The 15,555-nt window shown below is 50.1% G+C and overlaps 1 protein-coding gene across 19 annotated transcripts in view; it reads left to right on the top strand.

Annotated features, from left to right (window-relative positions):
- The window catches only part of FGFR2 (fibroblast growth factor receptor 2), a 103,777-nt gene that overhangs the window by 14,231 nt on the left and 73,991 nt on the right, over positions 1–15,555 (top strand). For 9 of the 19 annotated variants that reach the window (XM_032608365.1, XM_032608364.1, XM_032608369.1 and 6 more), the window contains exons 3-4: positions 13,169–13,435; positions 14,322–14,399. The exons of 4 other annotated variants lie outside the window; for them this stretch is intronic. In XM_032608365.1, the coding sequence (XP_032464256.1) occupies positions 13,169–13,435; positions 14,322–14,399 (345 nt within the window). The remainder of the gene's footprint in view (positions 1–13,168; positions 13,436–14,321; positions 14,400–15,555) is intronic. 6 more of the 19 variants (XM_032608374.1, XM_032608373.1, XM_032608368.1 and 3 more) reach the window with 1 other exon arrangement.

Below are 15,555 nucleotides of genomic sequence, written 5' to 3'. Positions count from 1 at the left end.
GTGTGCTAGAGATGGGGCTGCGGAAGTAGGCCAGGCCAGGCGGGGCTGGAGGCAGCCTACGTGCCATGTTAAGGGTTTTTCTGGGTCTTTCAACCGTGCGCCTTCCTGAGGCTGGTCTTGAAGGCAGTGGGTGCCGCCTTGATTTGTTGGTAAGTTCACCGCGTTGGCCCTAGTCAGCCCCGGCCAGGTGTGCCAGCTAGGTTGCTCTGTGCCCACTTTGGGAATCCTCCTGACCTCCCTGCTGTCCGGTGAGAGGTACCTACCCTTAAAGGTATGGCGAGTCAGGAGGTCACGGGCAGCCCTCAGCCGCCACTTGAGTGGGGCATCTCCTCGCTCCTTGACAGTCTGGAGCTGCAGTTCCTTACCAGACCAACGTGGATGCGGGGAGACGGCCCCGGGCAGCCAGGGAGACCTAGTGAACACGATTCTGGTCCCCTCTCGGGGGCCTCACCTGGGCACTCAGCGATTCAAACAAGGCTTCCTCCTCTTTCCATGGAGAGGGGTGCACAATCTCAGCTTAAGAAAGACCCTGGTACGCCCTGTCCATGTCTTGGGAAGCCAAGATGCTGGGGAGCCGTGCACAGCCTTTCCAAGAGCAAATGCTCCCGAGGGTTTTGAAAGGGGCTCTATTAGGATGTAGGGGCTCTTCAGAGTTTGTTTCCTTGAAGTTTTTACCTCTCTGCACATAGGCGGCTTAGGGTTGGGGAGAAAGGTTAACCACGGTGGCGCCTGTCTTAATTTGGAATTTCCTGAATGAATGTGGTTTCAGTCCTCAGGCACAGGATTCCCCTAGGGAGGCTTTTTCTTTTCTCCGCATATCACGGGAGAAAAGTGATCCCTGTGGCTTGTCCTGCCTTTCTGGGTCCTGCCGGCCCCGGGCCCCGGCTGGGAATGGGCCCTGCCCGCCACAGAGGCTCTCCGCCCCCTCTGACTTCAGGGAGACCTCTGCCAGGGGCCATTCTGATCGAGCTGCTCGCTGAAGACCCCTCGGGCTAGGAATCTGTGCCTTCGCCTGCCTGAGCCGGATTTCAGCGCTGGCCGGGCCTGAACTTGCTGAGGCCCGGGCTGCCAGATCAAACCCATTCAAGTGAGGAGGCCCATCTGTTTCCCAGTATCCAGCTGCTGTCCCTTCATTTGCAAATGGCTGGGATGCTGCTGGAGGGGGGACCAGTCTGGGGACACATCTGCAGGCTCCGAACGGGTGTTGGAACTGGGGTCCTGCTGAGAGAAGAAAGGCCGAGCCCTTTAAGTAAACTTGCTGAACAATACCCCCAAAAAGTCCTGAGTTGCGGAACCCGAGGCAGCCTTGCCCTCAAGGAGTAACTCTTCACCTCCCTCTCTCCACGTCAAGCTTCCCGTTTGTTTCCCCTCTCATTTGCCGATTGGGCCGCTTTAAAAGTATTCATGTATTCAGAACGTACTCGCTGAGGGAGGGGCTCGGGAAAATGTCCAATAGGATTTGGACATTGATCTGACCTTTACGGGACTTAGAGGGCAAATGTATCCCCTGGAGTTGGCACCATTTATGTCGGGAACGGGGCCATGTGAGCCACAGGTAACACTAAGGTGGAAAGGCGGCCGCCCCTGAAAACTTGCTTCTGAATGCAGTCAGGCTGCGGGCTTTGGAGCATGCTCTCTGGAACGCAGGCCAACTACCCCGCTCACTGGAGCCCAGGTCCTCAAGCTAGTGGCCTCTGGGTCTGGCGTTCAGGGGTTTTCATGGCCTGCTGTCGGGTTGCAGTGAGTCGTTCCTGAGCCCAGCTGGGATCCTCTTTTCTAGGGAGTTCTTTGGGGGGTTACCGTGCCCCCCATACAAATATCAGTTATCTCAAATTTGTTGGATGGATGAATAGTAAATGGTATTTTAATAAGCCACAGGCTTCTTCCCTTACAAAAGTAATCAAACAGGTGTTGTACATAGCCGTTGATGACGACGACTCTCACAAGGTCCTTGGATGTTTAGTTCCATTTGGGAACATTCCAGAAATCCCCACTTTGGTAACTTACATATATATGATGTGGCAGATTTGTTCATTTGAAAGAAAACCCCTTTTTAAAATCAGACAAATTCAAATTGAGGTTCCCATGTGATTGGAAAAATGTAATCTGCTGATCAGTTAATGTATTACTCAGCCATAAAAAGGAACAAAATTGGGTCATTTGTAGAGACGTGGACAGATCTAGAGACTGTCATACAGAGTGAAGTAAGTCAGAAAGAGAAAAACAAATACCGTATATTAACGCATGTATGTGGAACCTAGAAAAATGGTACAGGTGAACCGGTTTGCAGGGCAGAAATAGAGACACAGGTGTAGAGCACAAATGTATGGATGCCAAGGGGGGAGAGTGGCGGGGGCTGGGGTGGTGGTAGGATGAACTGGGAGAGTGGTATTGACATGTATACACTGATGTGTATAAAATGGATGACTAATAAGGACCTGCTGTATAAAAAAATAAAATAAAATTCAAAAGTTAAAAAAAAAAAAGTATCAAGCTACAGCCCACAAGCAGGAGCCTGGCCTGCTCTGGCCAGTGCTGAGGGGTAGGCAGGCAGGGCACCCCTGCCGGGGTGGAGGCTTTTCTTAGGTGTGCCCCCCACTTTACAAAAGCCTTCCCAGGCAGTCTCTGGTTTTGTCCCTGTGGTGACCTTGACCTAGCCTGGAGGTAGCCTCTTCTACAGACCAGGACTCTGAGGCTCAGCGAGGAGAAGGGGCCGCCCAAGTTGACAGGGTTCATCACTGCCGCAGCAGGTCTAAAGCTTGTCCTTAGACACTGGAGCTGAACTTCTCACAAGGCGGCCCTTGGACCAGCAGTATCAGCATTCCCCGGGAACTTGTGGGAAATCCAGAATCTCAGACCCCACCTCAGGCCTCCTGACCTAGAAACTTTAGAAGGGGGCCCCTGGAAGCTGTGTCTGGGTGATCTTTATGCAAAGTAAAGGCTGAGAAGCAGAGCCCCCCTCCTCCGCTCCCCCTCCCCCGCCCCCAGCTCTCAATTGGAGTGGGTGGGTGGAGGCAGACTGTATTCTGCTGGGAATATACTAGATGGATAAACAAAGACCTGATGAATTGGAGATGGGAGCCATGCAATCTGTCTTAATGGGAATCAGAGGAGATGATATTTGAGCTGGGCTTTGAAGGCTGAATAGGAGTTTGCCATGCAGAGTATCGGGAAAGGGGATGCAGGTAGAGGGAACAGTGCCCATGTGAACAGCCAAGCCTTGGGTGTGAGAGAGAGGGTAGAGTGGGATCTGGGGCCAGGAGCAGCCAGGGCCTTAGTGTGGGTGATGTTCTTTGGGTTTCACCCTATCGAAGTGTGGAGTGGTCTGTGCCTTTTTTTTTTTTTTTAAGTAGTGGTAAGATTTGCTTTTCAGAAGATTGCTTTAGTGGCTCATGAAGGACACAGGGGGCGGCCCACGGGTGATGGGTTGGGGGGTGTTGCAGAGCTCTTTCGGAGAGATGGTAGAGGCCTGGAGTAGTGGGCCCGTGGGACCGAAAGCCGCCCTTGCTTTATCTCCAGAGCTGTTGCAGAGACAGACTGAATAGGGGAGGAGATGTGGGGACTGACGAGGTGGGAGGCGAGAGGGAGCAGAGGTGCTTTAGGGTGGATTTGGAGCTTGAGTTGATGTCACGTGGTGACTCCATTCAGCCAGAGGCTAGAGGAAGAGGTTGAAGGTCATCTGCCTGTTTTAGATAGGACCTCTGTAGACACCCAGGTAATGTGTTCCCTCGGGCAGGTGGAAATGTGAACCTGCAAGCAGGGACTTGAGTGGCATTGCCATGTAGGGGTGGGAAAAGCTGCAGAGATGGAGGAGATCAGAATACAGGGAGAAGGACCAGAGGAGCTGGGGGTGAAATTCAGAGCGTATCCACAGGTATGCGGGGCGGGGAGGGGATTCCCAGAAGGGCAGGAAGGTCTCCATGCACGTTCCTGTTCTTGAGAACACATGTTCACACGCATGTGAGTACACACACACACACACGCCAGCAGAAAACAGCATGCCGCTGTAGGTAAATAGGCGCTAAACTGTGTGTTAGGGGCTTTCCCTTTCCTATCATCGCCAGCCTTCCACGCTGAGAAGACCTGGTCAGGGGCGTTTCCTCCGTTCACGGTTAGCCAACTGCAGCCCCGGAATAAGGCTTTCAGCCACAAGTTCTTCCCCACGGCTGGTACTTTTGAGTGCTCGCTAAGCGCTGGGCATTGTGCTTGGTGCTTTCCGTGCACTGTCAGTTACGGTTGTTCCTGGTTTGCAGGGGAAGAACGACGAAGTGATTAGAAAGCTGAGGGCCCTGTCCTGGGTCACACAATTTCTAAGTGGCAGAGTTGAGACTCAGGCCTGTTCTAAGTCTGGTCTTTTAACATCCCCAGCTGTCCTTGCCTTTTCTGAAGAGTCACCAGGGAGGGGACAGAAGTGAGACTAAACGCTAAGGTACCACAGGGAAGAGCTCCAGGAATTGAAGGAGCATCGGATGAGGAAGGTGGCCTCCCACTCTGTACAGTGAGGAGGGCTGCCTGGGGTCAAGGGCTGCCACGAGGACTTGGGGACAGAACTGTTTTGGGGGGCAGAGGATGCGTTTTTCAGGACCGGAGATGATGATGTTTGTTCATTGTACAGGCGATGCCTCTGCAAGCCCACTTTCGACCTTAAAGAGGGTGCTCATAGAGCTCAGGCAGATCCCGTTCATCCCTTCATTCCTTTACCTCCTCGCGACGCCCCCATCCCCCTTCCCCCCTTTTCCCTTCCTGGTTGTGGTGATACAGGGAGTACAAAACCTTCTGCTGAGAAAAAGAGACAGATTTTCCAGTGGTCTCAGTCAGTCGGCAGGGCCAGCTTTTTGATGATGTGGTTTTTCCTAGAACAGCATGCCCTAGGAAGCCTAGATTTCGAGAAGGGCCAGCCTCCTCCGCCGTGTCTAGCAAGCGTGTTCCCAGAAGGCAGGCTCAGGGCCTGGATGACCAGGTGGCTGAACACATAGGCTCACTGTATATCCGACCTGGGGCAGGGGAGCTACTTTGACACAACTCTTAGTGCCAGTTTCTGCTTCCTGGGCACTAGATACCCTGATGGCTTGTCTCTCTGGGAATTGGGTTTTGAACAAAGGGCTCAATTTTGAAGTTCTTGCTCAAGCAAAGCTACCAATATCTAGGGATTTTATGCAGGTGCTTCTGTTCCGTACCCTCCTCCTGGTGGTCCCGTGGGAATTTTGCTCTCCGAACGTGAGTTCGATGCACGCGTTGTGACCAGGAGAAAACCTCTTTTGTGTCCCTCTTGCTTCCTTTTGGAGGACACTATCATTAATAGCCTAAAACCTTGGATCAAAAGAAGATGGGATGCTGACAAAATACGGGGTGAATATTTCCGCGTTTTGGGTCCGAATATTGGGCGATGATGGTGACTCACTCTTAAATGGGTACTTTCTTAGGCACTTTACTATTTCCACATTTTTATTTTCTCTTAGGTAACAACATCATTTCTTTTCAAACTTGGAGAGCTGTTCACCGTGTTTGTCAGAGACAGACAGACCTAAATTATATGAGGGGTATGCCTAAATACATAATTTTTAATGGTTACCATATTGGAAGCATTAGCCATTATCCCATCTGATCACCAGGAATGCGAGCCAGGCTAGAGTTTCTGGAACAGTCAGGCTACTGTGGCAGAGACAGCTATTAGTGGTTGTCCTGGCCCCCGTGATACCGCCAAGGAGAGTTTTAAGTCCTGACGTGAGTCTGCAAGACACCCCGACAAAGGGTTGGAAGAGAAAACTGCAGCCTGTTTGCTTATCTGTGTTCCAGTGCTTTGAATTCTTTGAGGCCCCCATTTTTATGTTGGCAGTATTTCTTGAGGTAGAGAACTTTTATCTTTATATTGTGCAGAGTTTTTGTCTCTCCCTTCCCCCCTTAAGGAACAAGTAGTACCCAGGCCTTATAAGGCCTCTGTTTGAGGCCCGGATTTTGTCTCCTGCAAGCCCGGTCTCGTAAAGGAGAAGCTTCGAGCCTGTCTGAGCTGAAAACAGCCAGCTCTGCTGCTGCCATCTGGGTGTCTGCGGAACCCCCGTGCTAGGGCACGCGAGGGTGGTCATTTCTGACTTGATTGCAGGACACCAGGACCTTTAAATCTTTCTACGGCTAAGTTTTGATGCCACCTAGATGGAAACTGTGCCCTAGAAAAGTGTGAGCTTCGCTCTTCCAAAGCCCCTGTGCTCTAAGACATCATGGATTATGGAAAAGTAATGCGATATAGATGTCTGTCTGTCCAGACTCCCTCCGTTCCGGCTGGTAGAAAGTACTTTGGCAGTGCTGTGTATGTGAGGGATTCTGTATTCTGTTCCTATGGACAGGAACTGGGGGGGGTTGGCCAGTTGAAACTTCTTACCGGGACTGGAGTGTGGCCTCTATGGGCCATCGTAAAGACCAGGAGGACGAGTCTGAAACAGACACTTACCTGCTCTGTGCCCCGTGACATTGCGGTGACGTGTGCAGCTACGTCCTGTGTATTTCTTCTGTCAAGACAGTGGCAGCCCCACAGCAGTGATATTTATTCCTCTCGTGCAAGGTGGCAGAAGGTCGGGAGGGCACCAGGAAACCAGGGCTGTTTTACTACTCTTGCCTCACATGCTGCTGTCATAGTTCCCGGGGAGGCCTGCCACCCATACCCCCTAGCAGGACACCCCTTTCCCTGTCTCTTCCTCCCCTCCTCTCTTGCTGAGGAATCTGTTTAGGGATTTCTTTCTCCATTTCTTCCCCTTCCTGGAGGAATGTCTTTAGGGCTTGGATGCCCCTGACTTTCTCAGACGGAGAGACCTCAGGGGGGATGCATTCCAGGGGTGACCCCCCTGCATCCTTGAAGCCGGGGCTCCCATTTCTTAGCTGTGATCATCTTGACCTTTGAAAAGACACTGGTCCCTAGGAAACCCCAGAAAAGGCTGAATTTGTGTAGTTAGTTGTCCCCTTGGCATATGCGGCTCTTTTCCTCCTTAACAGTTTAAATCTGTCATCCATCCTCCACGAAATGATTGGACAGGGCAAGACGCGGGTTTCCCATCTGTTCTCTGTTTGCGTTTGGGCGCCATTTCAAAAACCACACGGGAAAAGTTTATAGGCAAACATTATAAAAAGTGACAGTCTGAAGTGCTGCTATGGCTGGTACAGCAGCATCAAGTGTTACCTGAAATAGCTCCCTGTTCCAAATTCTCTCCTGTTCCAATTCTCTCCAATTGTCTCAAGACGGCCTCCCGATGACACCAGGGAAGAATTCAGCTGGTCATGTCCAGCGAAGTCCCAGAAAACACAGCCTTTTCTGACTTTTTACAAGACTTGCCCCTCCCTGGGCTCTGCTCACCCCCAGCAAGGATTGATTTCGCTGTGTTGATTTCCTGTGAAGTAAAGCTGGTGACATCAGCGTGATGTCACACCTCTGCCCTGATCCACTGCGGGACTTGGGGTGTCAGGCAGCCCTCGCCTCCTCAATCTCCTCTCCGCAGTTGGAGGCCCCTCAGTTCTACATTCCAGTAGCTCCCAAGGCATCCCGGCTTCAGAGTTTCTTAGGGGTGGGAAGGAGATGCAGCTCCGGACAGGAATCACACACCAGCCGTGTGCAGTGGTGGCTGTTAGTCACACCATTCACTTTTTGATGAGCTGCAGAGATGCCCATCTCTCATTTTTTAATATCAGATTAGTCCATTTATTGGAAAGCAGCTGTGTGATAAGATGCCACTTGTGCTTCTCAAGTGTTTGAAACTTGTGGGGAGAAAGTTCAGATTGATGCAACCAAAGATCTGCACAGCCGAGCTGCCCCCGCCAGGCGTGTGGCCTCAGCAAGTAGAAACATGTGCCTTTTCGTCCTCCCAGAAAGTAAACTCAGCGCCTTGTTTGTTTAACACTTTTAGGTACAGAGACAAAAAATGTCCAGCACTGGTGTGTGCGCTCCAGCCTTCTTGCTTCTTTGTGGATTGTAATTTATATTATGAAAGATATGAGGAAACATTTTCTGTCCGTGGAAGCCTCTGAAAGAGCAGTTGGTGCATAGCAAAGTGGCTTCTGGAGCCTTCTCCTCGTTGTGTTTTGGTGAGATGACCGAAGTGTTGGGCTGTGTGTGTGCTCTGCATGGATTTCTCCACTCCTGTCTGTAAGAAAGAGTAAAAAGTATGCTACAGTACCAGAAAAAATAAATGCAGGAAATATTAATATTGCTATAAAAGGTATCGTTTAAATCTCTCAGGGAATACTTTGCCCCGTGTCAACCATCATATTTTATAGAGCAGGCCATGCAGCTTGGTGGACTCAAGGGGAGGCACCGACCTGTGACACTGGGAGGTGATCACATCACAGTTAGAGGGGTGGGTAGGGTACCGCAGATGCAGCATGACCGATGTCAGAGGGAGCCGGCCCGTTGTCTCCACGGAGCAAAGTGGGGTCGGTACCACTGTGGAGGTGTCCACAGAGCACTCGGGAAGAGAAACCAAGCCCCAGTGGCCGCGTGGGAGGGGCAGGGACAGAGCTGCCTCCACTGAGCCAGTGGTTTGGGTCTCGGGCTAAGTGTCCGTGCCCTGGGATGTCTTCGACGCAGGAACCTACGAGCTGGGCCACGGGAGCTGCTGGGTGGCCTGGGATGGGTGTGTCGTTCTGCCCCTCACCCCCACCACGTGCCCCACTGGTCTTCCCCGACTTTTAATCCCCAACCTCTTCTCCCTTCTTCCCCCCTTTCTATTCACTCTCCCGTCCTCCCTAAGTTGCGCTGGAAGTCCTAGATCATGCAGGAGTATTGCTGGGTTCTGCCAGGGTTCCGCAAAGCCGCCACAGACCCCCAGATGAGCCTGTTGTGAAATAATCAGCTGGGAAGGGGGGAGCACACACTTTCAGCAACTGCCACTGGTAGTAGTTACTGGTTTCAGACCTTGAAGGTGGATGGCTTAATGTTATGAATGAACATTGTTATCTTATTGATGTATTTGGGGGAATTATTTTACTACCCTTGAAGCTTATCATCTAATTGGAAAACTGGGTGACAGTTTTTTTTTTTTTTTTTTGCGATACACGGGCCTGTCACTGCTGTGGCCTCTCCCGTTGCGGAGCACAGGCTCCGGACGCGCAGGCTCAGCGGCCATGGCTCACGGGCCCAGCCGCTCCGTGGCATGTGGGATCTTCCCGGACCGGGGCGCGAACCCGCGTCCCCTGCATCGGTAGGCAGACTCTCAACCACTGCGCCACCAGGGAGGCCTTGGGTGACAGTTTTTGTTTGTTTTTTTTTATTAAAGAAATGAAATCCTTTAGTTTATTTATTTATTTTTGCTGTGTTGGGTCTTCGTTTCTGTGCGAGGGCTTTCCCTAGTTGCGGCAAGCGGGGGCCGCTCTTCATCGCAGTGCACGGGCCTCTCACTATCGCGGCCTCTTTTGCTGCGGAGCACAGGCTCCAGACGCGCAGGCTCAGTAGTTGTGGCTCACAGGCCCAGTCGCTCCGCGGCATGTGGGATCTTCCCGGACCGGGGCACGAACCCGTGTCCCCTGCATCAGCAGGTGGACTCTCAACCACTGCACCACCAGGGAAGCCTTGGGTGACAGTTTTGACCCGGTTTTCCTGGAAATTAAAAGCACTCTTAGTATCTCCAGTCACCTTACCAGTCCTGTTGACCTGGGAGCCAATCATTAGTAGCATTACTCTGTATCTATGGCGATACAAATCCAAGGAGTCTCTCTGATGATCCTCCGAAAAGAGTGGCGCTCGAGATCGTGGTAGTGTCTTCAGCCTTGAAGAATGATGGAGATAGTGACCGTCATGGGCCCAACAAGGTATAGTTGGAAGGTCAGGTTCATATTGAATGGCTTGTTGGATTCTCAAGATAATATCCTGTTTTGGGGGCATTCTTGCTTCTCAGGAGATGAGGAAGCTGAGGCCGAGAGCCTAGGTAGGAGCAGAGTGGGCTTGGACCTCAGGGCTTCATCCTTTTCCCAGGCAGGCCGCACGCACTTAACCAGCATCTCCTGTGTGTCCAGCCTGAACAGGACGTGGTCCCTACTGCCCCGTGTTACCTCCTTCTGCAGCAGCAGGTGGTAGTGTCCTTTTGGTGATGTTGGTCCAGCATCTCAGATACTCCTGGTTTCAGCAAGACCTTGTGGTTTACCCATTTCAGATGAAGGAAAGGCTTCTCAGTCAAAATGCTTTCCTTTAAAAATGGAGAAATCATAATTCCACCTTTGTCCGGAGAGAAGTTTTTCTGCATCATAATTGCAAGTGTCTTGCTTTTTTTTTCTTTTTAAACAAACAAAACAAAACAGAAACAAAACAGTATTAGAGCTTTCCAGTGCCTCCATGAAATAGGGACATGGCTTCCCCTTATCTGAGGGCCAGGACAGAACAGGTTGGCCCTACGGGTCCTGGGCTGTCCTTTAAGGGGGGAAAGTGTCGCAGCTTCTGGCCAGCTGGCTTCTTGCTCCGTCATCTCTTGATGACCAGTGCTGGCTCAGAGGAAAGCAGATTCCACAGCATTCTTGGTAACTTGCTGATCATACAATGTGGTTGTAATAAATATCGATTATTTTATGACCCAGGCTAAGCCACTGGCAGCTCATCCTAACATTGTGGGTGCTGTTTCTGTAATCAGTTGTTGGAGACCCAGGACCCAAATGACATCTGATCCTCGCCTTGACCAGCTGTGAAAGGGGTGGGCCGGGTGGCCTTTGGGGGCCTGTCATTTCGGATACTGACTGGCCCTGACTCTAGGAGGTGGGAAGAGGGAGATGCTCTGAGATGACGGGCCAAGCTGATTTCTTTGTTCTTCTCCATTTCCCCTCTTACCCGCATTTCTGCTCAGGATCCAGAGTTCAAAACATTTTTATTAGTCCCTGAATTCAGCAGCCTTATGACTTAGCCTTGGGAGGCCTCATCCGAGGACCTTCCAGCTAAGTTCCCAGCAACATCTATTAAGCATTGCTTTGCCCTTCACTTCTCTCTAGAGAAGACTTCTCTGACCATCCTATACAACAGGAGTTGGTGAACTTGCCCTAAAGGGCGAGACTGTAAATATTTTAGGTTCTGCAGGCCGTTAGGTCTCTGTTTCAACTACTCAGCCCTGCCACTGTCACATCACAGCAGCCCCAGACAATATGTAAGTGTGGCTGTGCGCCTATAAAACTTTGTTTACAAAGACAGACGATGGCTGGGTTCGGCCCGGGAGCTGTGGTTTGCCAACTCCTGCTTTGGAGCCCGGAGCCTCCATCTCTGGGTGTGCCGCTAACCTGCTGAATTCTTCTCCCTGACACTTAGGACCACCCTACATACTTTCTCGTTTTGTGGATGTTGTATTTATTGTCTATCACCCACTGTAATTAATATCCCGTAAGTGCAAGGACTGTTTTTGTTTCCTGTTGCTTCTTGAGCATCCGGAATGAAAAGCAGCGTGGCCCGTAGTAGGTGTTCAATAAATAATTGTTGAATGAGAAAAACAAACTTTTGAAATGTAACCTGCTTGTCAGTTGGGGCTTTCTGCCCTTGTTTTGGGGTCTGTTTTTCCATGTTAACCATGACTTCTATTTTCTCCTCTTTGTTGTGGTAACCTCCTTATGTTCCCATCCTGTTCAACGTCTGGGCCCTTCTTGGCGTGGATGCCTCGGTGAGGCTAGGGGTGCCCCTTTGGGGGTGCCCGGCCCTCCATGTTGGCTGGCGGTGGTGGTGGGGAGAAGGATTTTTCTAGAACCAGATGCGTGCGGCTCTTGCTGGTCCTTGGATACAGGGACTGAAACGTGAAGTAACTTTCTTTCAATCTTATGTGGGAGATTGGTCCAGGCCACATTCAAAAGGACAAAACAATTGCCTTGTGATGTTGCCCTGCTTTGGAACCGTCCCAGAGCTGGGCAGCTTTGTGTTTTTCTGGGCCTGGGACTCTGGGTACCATTCATAGTTCTCACTGTGGAGGATGAAAGCCGATTCATAGACCCTCGTGGGTCCCGGCTGGCAGCTCCGGCTGTTCTTAAAGACGCACGGCTCCTTGTCAGTCCTTTCGCGGAGGCTGGATCCTGCCAGGTCCCATCTTGCCCTGTTCGAAATGATCACCTTCCATGTGTCTGCCTGGGGCAGGGGAGGGGCTCACAAAGAGCCACAAGACCTCAGCCCTTGCTTCAGGATCTTGGCATCTCCTCTGGGGACAGGACAAGTCCATCAGGAATGTCGTCCGTCCCCAGGAGCTGGGGAAGAGGGGAGACCCGCTTCACTCTGGGCCAAGGTGGCTGGTGGCACACCCTCATCCGGGAGGGCACGAGTGATTTGGGCCTTGAAGGACGGGTTGGTGTTAGTGTGGAGGCAAGGGAGGAAGGAACAGCCCTAAAGGAGACAAAGGCCGAGGGCTGAGGAGGCTGAAACCCGGGGTGTATGGCGGGGGCTTATGGGCAGGGAGCGGTCCAGCTTTCCGAATGGAGCAACAGTCCTGCAGCCTTCAGCAGCTTCATTTCAGGATCCATTTAAGTGTAATGGGGACTGGGGACTGCCTCTTGGCTCCCTGGGGGCATATTTCTCTTTTCTGTTTTGACGTTAACGCCTCCAGGCTATTATCATTTTAAGAGAAAGCAGTGTATCCCAGCTCACCCAGCACCGAATTAAGTCTCCAGACCAGCAATGTTCTGATCTGAGCCTGAGAGTTTGAGGCATTTCTTTTTAAGAAGCTCAGATTTATGACAACAGGCAGGGTCAGCACAAATAAATAGGGGTGTGTGTGTGTGCGCGCGTGCGTGCGTGCGTGTGTACACAGCCATGCAGTCATGTGGAATTAAACCATTTGTAAAACACACGTTCTCACAGATTAAAAATGCCACGATGATAGACTTTCCTGGGGGTTACAGTGTACGCAGACTTTGGATTGATAATCGACTTTAGAGTTTTCTTGTATAGTGTCTTTCCAAGTTGGGTTTGGGGTTTGTGTTTAACTCTCTACAGTTTGTGGAAACTCAGTGGGGCAGCTTTTGCCGGGTGCTTCCTCTGGTTGGTTTTGGATTCTCCTCTTCTCCTTGGTGAGGGCGGCTTCTGGGGGTGCGAGGAGAAGCAGACACCCTGGGGCCATTTGCAAAGCATGAACTGCCTCTCTTGGGAGTCAAGGGGCCTCCACTGACCTTTGTTGGACGTTCTCTCCTTTCCCTCTTTCCCATCTGTCTCCGTCTTCTCTCTCCCACCTTTCTGCAGAGCCATCAACCAAATACCAAATTTCCCAACCAGAAGTTTACGTGGCTGCGCCCCGGGAATCGCTAGAGTTGCGCTGCCTGTTGCGAGATGCCGCCATGATCAGTTGGACTAAGGATGGGGTACACTTGGGGCCCAACAATAGGACAGTGCTAATTGGGGAGTACTTGCAAATAAAAGGTGCCACGCCTAGAGACTCCGGCCTCTATGCTTGTACTGCTGCTAGGAATGTAGACAGTGAGACTGTCTACTTCATGGTCAATGTCACAGGTGAGTTGGCCTGCCAGCTGTCTGCTCTCTCTCTTCTCTGTAGCCATTTTTCTGGGTAAAGTGTTATTGGACAAGTGAAATCATAGTGGGATCTGCTAATTGGATGCCAGGCACAGAACTTCACAGTTTGTGATCTGTTTTTGAAGTTCTTCTACGGGACCTGGTATATCAGAGAGGCTGGTCGTTAAAAATGACAGGGTTCTCATTGTACAGTAACATTTTTCATTTAAGACAGCACACTTTCCTATAAGTAAAAACACATCTTTTTTTTTTTTTTTTTTTTTTAACCCCCATACCACCGGCATCCTTGGCATTTAGAACATAGAATTGGAACTTGGATGCTGAAGATTTCTGCTTCCTTTTGTTAAAATTTGAGTTTCTCTCCTTGACTTTTCTTCCATGTGGTGAGGAGGGACTGCACAGGACCCCTTTTGCAGCCAAGTTTAAAGTTCCGCTTTCAGAATATTAGTAAATGGTCATAAGGCCACACGGGGGCTAAGTTTTTCTAGCGACTAATTGCTTTCTTGAAGTAGACCCCGAGTGCTGAAAGCTCGTGTTGGAAAGAATCTTTGGATATTACACAATCAGTAAGTTCGTTGGGGACTTGAGTACCATTTGAAGCTTAAAATCCAGTTTCAGTATATCCAATTTTATAGCATGTTTAAACAAGGTGAAAGCAAAAAACGTTGAGAATCATAATATAGACGAACTATCATCATGGAGTGAAAATTTAAGCCATTAAAACCATCTTAACTAAACATGGTCTCAGACTTCTTGCCTGGGTTCCTGGGTTGTTGAATCCCCTTTCCAGAAAGACTAAGTTGTAGATGATTGCAACCTTTGGCTCTGCAAAAACACAACCATGGATATGTTCTTTTGAATACAGATGCCATCTCATCCGGAGATGATGAGGACGACACAGATGGCTCGGAGGATTTTGTCAGTGAGAACAGTAACAGCAAGAGTAAGTAATTGCTGTCTCCGAAGGTCCCCGAGAGAGGAGAGCTCAGTGGGAAGGCCTGACTCTAAGCTGTCTCCCTGTCGACTCTTCGGGATGCTGTCGCCCGCGGTCCCCACCTCTCTCCACTGTGTCTCCTCTCTTGACTTTCAAATCTGAGAATAAACCAGTGTTACTGTACACCCTTCTCTACTGTTTGTTCTTTCTTATTGTGTCAGTAGCCGCTTTTCTTTTGAAAGCAGTTATGACTTTTCTTTCCTTGGTTTTCCTTTTTCCTCTGGCTTCTCACTGTTTGGAGACGTAAAGCCAGTAGAGCCATGTAACATCCTGGTCTCTTTCGTAACCTTCGACGGTGCTTGGCTTGTCCCAGTGGTTCTCCACGGGGGGTGATTCTCCTCCTTCCCCCTCCCCACGGGGACACTGGGCAGTGTTTAGTTGTCTCAGCACAGGAAGTTGGGGGGATGCTAGTGGCTTTGAAGAGGCCAGGGATGCTGCTAATAAACATCTTTACAATGTACAGGGCAGCCCCATAACAAAGAATTATCTGGTCCAAAATGTGGATAGTGCCAAGGTTGAGAAACCATGGCCTTGTGAAACATTATTGCTTGCTGAGCAGAAATAAGGGAAGTGTGTCTTACGTTGCAGATAGAAAAGGGGGGAAACAAATGCTGTTTGCGTATTTAAAGGCAGGTAAAGCACTGCCGTAACTGACACTAGGAGGCCTTTACATGGTGAGTGAGATCATGTGGCCTCTCAGAGCTGGGCAGCCTCGGTTCAAATGCTGCTCCACCACTGCCGAGTTGGGTAACCTTGGGCAAGTAATTTAACTTTTGTGCCTCAGTTTCTTTATCTGTAAAATGGGAATAATCGCAATATCTTTTGGGGTTATGAGGGTTAGTGAGTCCATATTTGTACATTGCTCAGAAAAATATTTGTGAGTGTTTATTCAATAAAGAAGATCACATATTTCCAATAACATGGTTGGAATATTTCCAAAGTGATTTTGCATTGGTCAGTGGCATTCTTTGCTTAGATGTTATATTCTACGTTTCCTCAAAAGGATATTACTTTAATAACTTTAAACAAGGCCTAAATAATAAGATAATTCATTATTAAAATAGACCCAGGGCTTTTTCAAGGAAGAAGAGAAAAATCCATGTTG

Source organism: Phocoena sinus, chromosome 16 (genome assembly GCF_008692025.1).
Source record: "Phocoena sinus isolate mPhoSin1 chromosome 16, mPhoSin1.pri, whole genome shotgun sequence".
Classification (NCBI taxonomy): domain Eukaryota; kingdom Metazoa; phylum Chordata; class Mammalia; order Artiodactyla; family Phocoenidae; genus Phocoena; species Phocoena sinus.
This window is presented reverse-complemented; position numbering and strand designations above follow the sequence as displayed.